General features: G+C 47.7%; 1 protein-coding gene across 1 annotated transcript; it reads left to right on the plus strand.

Moving 5' to 3' along the window:
* Positions 1–3,136: 3,136 nt before the first annotated feature.
* On the plus strand, positions 3,137–5,245 carry LOC125424880 (remodeling and spacing factor 1-like; the record flags this gene model as incomplete). The annotated part of the gene is made up of 3 exons (XM_048482316.1): positions 3,137–3,207; positions 4,205–4,412; positions 5,022–5,245. Coding segments are annotated over exons 2-3 (412 nt in total), but the record flags the coding sequence as incomplete, so codon positions are not given.
* Positions 5,246–5,638: the final 393 nt, after the last annotated feature.

Genomic DNA, 5,638 nt, shown 5'->3' on the forward strand with positions numbered 1-5,638 from the left:
CCAGCAGAAATGCCTCCTCGCTCCAGGATATCCGACTGCCCCCCCCCAGGAGGGGATTAGATCGTTCTGCAAGCTTTGCACTTCGAGCGGGGTCGCAGCTTGTTGGGGAAAATGACGCTTGAAATGTATTGTGCTCAACTGCAGGGCTGTGAAATGTTACACACACACACACACACACACACACACACACTCACTCACTCACTCACTCACTCACTCACTCACGCACTCACTCACTCACTCACTCATGCACTCAGCACGCACAAACACACACACACACACCCTGGTCTTTGTTGCATCTGCCTTTGTTTGGCTTCGGGGATCATTTGTTTTAGCCACTTTGAAGCCTAACTCGAACCGATATAAAAACATACGAGACATAATCAGCCCCCTCTCCGCCTCAGCTATGAGCCAGACAGATTTTAGCAACGTTTAAATCTCCCTTCGTGACATTTTGCAGGGTTGTATAAATCATAGACTGCTACTCGAAGCATCCAGAGAGAGCAGCTAGGTGTTCTTTCTTTGAAGGACAACGGGAGAAAAAAAAATAACAGAAGGATCTAGACGCTGCCTGGATTTTTGTAATTAAAAAAATCTATAAAGGTTGGCCTGCTCTGCTGTGCATCTTATAAAACGCTTGCAGATTTTTGGTACTCTGATGGAAATTTCAAGAGAGACCAGTTGTCTGTCGGGAAGAAGCATGAAAACATTAATTGGGATCTGTATGGTGGACAGATGTGGAAGGTTGGCCAAACCCCCCAAAAGCTTGCCCCACGACAAAGGAATTGCACAAGGAAGTGTTAATACCAACAATGACTAAAGTGCATATATACAATATTCACAAATTAACATAATAAAGAATGAAATCATTTTTCAGCGCGCAGGCGTTTTGCTTCTGCTCTTTTGAACCTGTCTGCTCCTTTGAACCTGTGCAATTTGGCGGCAGGTTGCTGTTTTTTCTTGAACCAGTGCCATTTGGCGGTGTGGTGAGTGGACCGCGATTCCACCAGGTTCCGTCTTTTTTTCCCATTGGACTGTGAATGAAATATTTATATAATTACGATCGGGAGAACCTTATGGACTCATGAAATGATTTTATTCTTTATTATGTTAATTTGTGAATATTGTATATATGCACTTTAGTCATTGTTGGTATTAACACTTCCTTGTGCAATTCCTTTGTCGTGTGGCAAGCTTTTTTGGGGTTTGGCCAACCTTGTCCCTTGTCTTTGTTTTACTCTTGCCCTCATTCTTCCTTTCCATGGTGGACAGATGTCCCAGGAGCTCGAGATACAAATTGATTTTCTCATGTTTTTCTTCTCCCTCTCCCCTGATCCTAGTAGATAAATGATCCTTTAGAAGAATTGTTGTAAAACTGCTTTGGGAGAATGAGTTGGGGATAACTGTGAAACGGTCTTTGAGAATGAAATGAATGGAGCACTGATGAAGGCAGTTGAAAAGCTAACAAACGCGTGTAGCTTCTGCAGTGTTGATTCCGATGTGGATGCATGGCTCCTTTTACCCTGTTTCCCCGAATATAAGACATCCCCTGAAAATAAGATGTAGTGGAGGTTTTGCTGAAGTGTGAAATATAAGGCATCCCCCAAAAGTAAGACGTAGCAAAGGTTTTGTTGGGAAGCAGGCCTGACGAACAGAACATAGAAAAATAAGACATCCCCTGAAAATAAGACATAGCGCATCTTGGGGAGCAAAAATTAATATAAGATACTGTCTTATTTTCGGGGAAACACAGTATCGCCTCTTAACGATACTCCGGAGGGAGATGCTGTGATGGTAACCTTGTTTCCATTCATGAAAGTGGTGATTATGCTTACACCTTGAGGAAAACAATTCATGAGCTTAAAGACAATTATTCAGCCACCGACTCGACATCCAATACATATGAAAAGAGACCACACCTAAAGCAGTAGCCTTTATGGAGGTGAACTTGTTAACACCAACGAAGGAAGATACTGTCTGCATCGGTGTTACTGAAGTTCTCCCATTGGAGATATTTGTAATGAAAAAGAATAATTATTATAGCAATAGATATTGTAATTTATAATTGTAATACACATAAGCCACTGCGCAGCACACGTGCGTCACGTGATTTTTCGGTCCGTACTTAGAAGAAGAGGAAGAAGAAGAGGAAGAGGAGGAAGAAGAGGAGGAGGAGGAGTTTGGATTTATCCCCCACCTTTCTCTCCTGTAAGGAGACTCAAGGTGGCTTACAAGCTCCTTGCCCTTCCCCCCTCACAACAAACACCCTGTGAGGTGGGTGGGGCTGAGAGAGCTCCGAGAAGCTGTGACTAGCCCAAGGTCACCCAGCTGGCGTGTGTGGGAGTGCCTAGGCTAATATGAATTCCCCAGATAAGCCTCCACAGCTCAAGCGGCAGAGCTGGGAATCAAACCCGGTTCCTCCAGATTAGATACACGAGCTCTTAACCTCCTACACCACTGCTGCTCCTTAGATAGATTCCAGTGACAGGTCAAGAATAACCCCCAGGTCCTGCGCCCAATCTAACTGCGGTAGAACCGTCCCATTCAGTGTCAGTTTCCCCTTGATCTCCTGAGCCTCCAATCTGGTGCACACAACACCTCTATCTTGTCAAAGTTCAGTTTCAATTCATTCCCCTCATCCAGCCCATGACAACCTCCGGGCGCTGGTCAAGCACCGACAACTCCTCATCTGATGCAGATGGAACTAAGAGGTATTAGCTGGGTGTCATCAGTGTACTGATAATACTTCGGCTTTGTATAGCTCTGTCTTTGAAGAAAATGCTTCACATACTATCTCAGTGGTGGCGAACCTTTGGCACTCCAGATGTTATGGACTACAATTCCCATCAGCCCCTGCCAGCATGGCCAATTGACCATCTGGAGTGCCAAAGGTTCGCCACCACGGCACTATCTAGTAAAAAAGCAGAGCAAGTCACCCTGCAGGGGGCAATGCCTTTCTCCCCTCCTCCCCTTATACATAAAAGCCAAGTGCCAACTGCAGTTTGTCCATGGCAGGGTCCTTGGTTAATGTTCCTGTTGCATCTGGAGAATCTTGAATCCTTCCTTGGAATATATTTAAATTGCAGCATATACCATAAGATGGTTAAAAATTTTCCCCTTTCTCTCTGTCTCTCTATGGTAGGTTTGATGAATTCGACGAAGCGATCGACGAAGCAATCGAAGATGATATCAAGGAGGCGGACGGAGGGGGTATGTCTCATTAGGCCAGGGGTGTCAAACTCACGGCCCCCCAGATGTTCCTGAACTACAATTCCCATCAGTCTCTCCCAACCTGAGCATTGGCTATACTGGCAAGGGCTGATGGGAATTGTAGTTCATGAACATCTGGAGGGCCGCAAGCATTAGGCTGTTGTGGAGGTGAACATATAAGTAACTTTGACTAGGTCAATCAGGTTTTAAATTTTTCTACTTCACTTATGGGGAGATAGGATTTTGCTCATATTGGAATTCAGCCCACTGAAATTCTCCGCTAGTTCGATGTAGACCTGGGTCAGATCCTGATACTATTCCTCGCTTGGCCCGAGAACCTAGATTGAGGATGCAAGTGGCATAATGCCAGATCTCGAGACTGAAGTCAATAATCGGACTCGGTTTGTTGGACCATAAGTCTTTATTGATAACAGTAAGTACCTGGTGTTCAGAAAGCCAGTTCTGCCAGACCACGAAATTACAGTTGCCTTTATCCCCTCAGAGTTCTTGCCATAAACCCCCCCTCCCTGTTCCCCATGGAATGTGAGAATAACACAACGGAAAGAGAGATGTTTGGGAGTTGAGCATCTCAAGGCCAGCGCAGCGATAGTTCTAAGCCACCTGCCACCTCCTCCCACTGGGAAGGCGCCAGGATTGCTCCTAGTTATCTACAGTTACCAGCACCAGAGGGAAAGGAAAGGAAAGGAAAAGGTCTATTAGCATATTAGAAGTGAAGACAGTTTTGCCCCCTTCCCACGAACAGATGTGAGTTCTCGCACCCAGGTCTCCCCTTCGATGGCAAGGAAGACGCATCCTGACACCCACTAGCCGTTCTGCCATCTGGCCTTGCTTGAACAAAGTCTGTTTGCCTATAAGTTTTGTCCTGAGGAAGAAAGACACAGCTGTCTCTCCTCCTCTCTGAGTTGCAGGAACGCGTAGCCCCATTCTTGGCTGCCCCGGCACTGAAATCCTTTTGTCTCGTTCTCCTCCGACGCAGGCGGTGGCCGAGGCAAAGACATGTCCAACATCACGGGGCATCGCGGCAAGGACATTTCCACCATCCTGGAGGAAGAAAGGAAGGAAAGCAAGCGGCCCCCGAGGGCGGCTGCCGCTCGGCGCAAGAAACGGCGGCGGCTGAACGACTTGGACAGCGACAGCAACCTGGACGAGGAGGAGAGCGAGGACGAGTTCAGGATCAGCGATGGGTAAGGGTTGCCTGCCGTGACAGAGGGGCACGTGTCCGACCTCAACTGGACAGTTTGGAAGCTGCACGTTGCTGCTTGAAGAAGAAGAAGAGTTTAGATTTATATCCCCCTTTCTGTCCTGTGAGGAGACTCAAAGGGGCTTACAATCTCCTCCCCACAACAAACACCCTTTGAGGTGGGTGGGGCTGAGAGCGCTCCTAAGAACTGTGACTAGCCCAAGGTCACCCAACTGGCGTGTGTTGGGAGTGCACAAACTAATCTGATTCCCCAGAAGCCTCCACAGCTCAAGTGAGCTTAGAGTGCCCCTGCTCTTAACCACTACACCCGTGGTGGCGAACCTTTGGCACTCCAGATGTTATGGACTACAATTCCCATCAGCCCCTGCCAGCATGGCCAATTGGGGCTGATGGGAATTGTAGTCCATAACATCTGGAGTGCCAAAGGTTCGCCACCACTGCACTACACCATGCTGGTTCTTTGGTGCATAAGCTTTCTGCATGGTGCAAGTCTATTGTACGTGCTTCAAGTCAGTGCATCAAACTGCCTGGTTAAACAACTCAAAATGCTCTGTTTTTAAGGCTGTTCTCTTCTGACCTGCCGCCCCCACAGATCTCAGGACGAGTTTGTTGTCTCGGACGAAAACCTGGACGAGAGCGAAGAGGACCAGCCATCCAACGACGAAAGCGACGCGGATTTCCGCCGGCGCCGACCCCAGCGGTACCATTCCAGGCCCATGAGGCAAAGCCGGCGGCTGCGTAGGAAAACAGTCCGGAAAAGATACTCCGAAGATGACGAAGAGGAGGACTCTGAGGATAACGTATCCAGGGAGTCTGGTAAGTTGAACCCTCTAACTCATAGGTGCCAAACTCATGGCCCTCCAGATGTTATGGACTACAGTTCCCATCATCCTGTGCCAGCATCATGCTGGCAGGGGATGATGGGAACTGTAGTCCATAATATCTGGAGGGCCACGAGTTTGACACCTGTGCTCTAACTAACCGCTTGTGGTTGGACCCAGGGGGCTGAATGTTCCCAATTAGTCTCCAGAAAAATCAACAACCTCGCATGAGGAATAGCAAGGCCACAACCTGCATCTCCCCAAACCAGACCTAGGTCCTCCAATTGATGATGGCAGAAAGTGCCGTCAGATCACAGCTAACGTATGGTGGTCCCTTGGGAGCCAGCATGGTTAAGAGCATGGCTAAGAGCAAGTGAACTCTAAATCT

The sequence above is a fragment of the Sphaerodactylus townsendi genome, unplaced genomic scaffold (assembly GCF_021028975.2).
Source record: "Sphaerodactylus townsendi isolate TG3544 unplaced genomic scaffold, MPM_Stown_v2.3 scaffold_1318, whole genome shotgun sequence".
In the NCBI taxonomy this organism is placed as follows: Eukaryota; Metazoa; Chordata; class Lepidosauria; order Squamata; family Sphaerodactylidae; genus Sphaerodactylus; species Sphaerodactylus townsendi.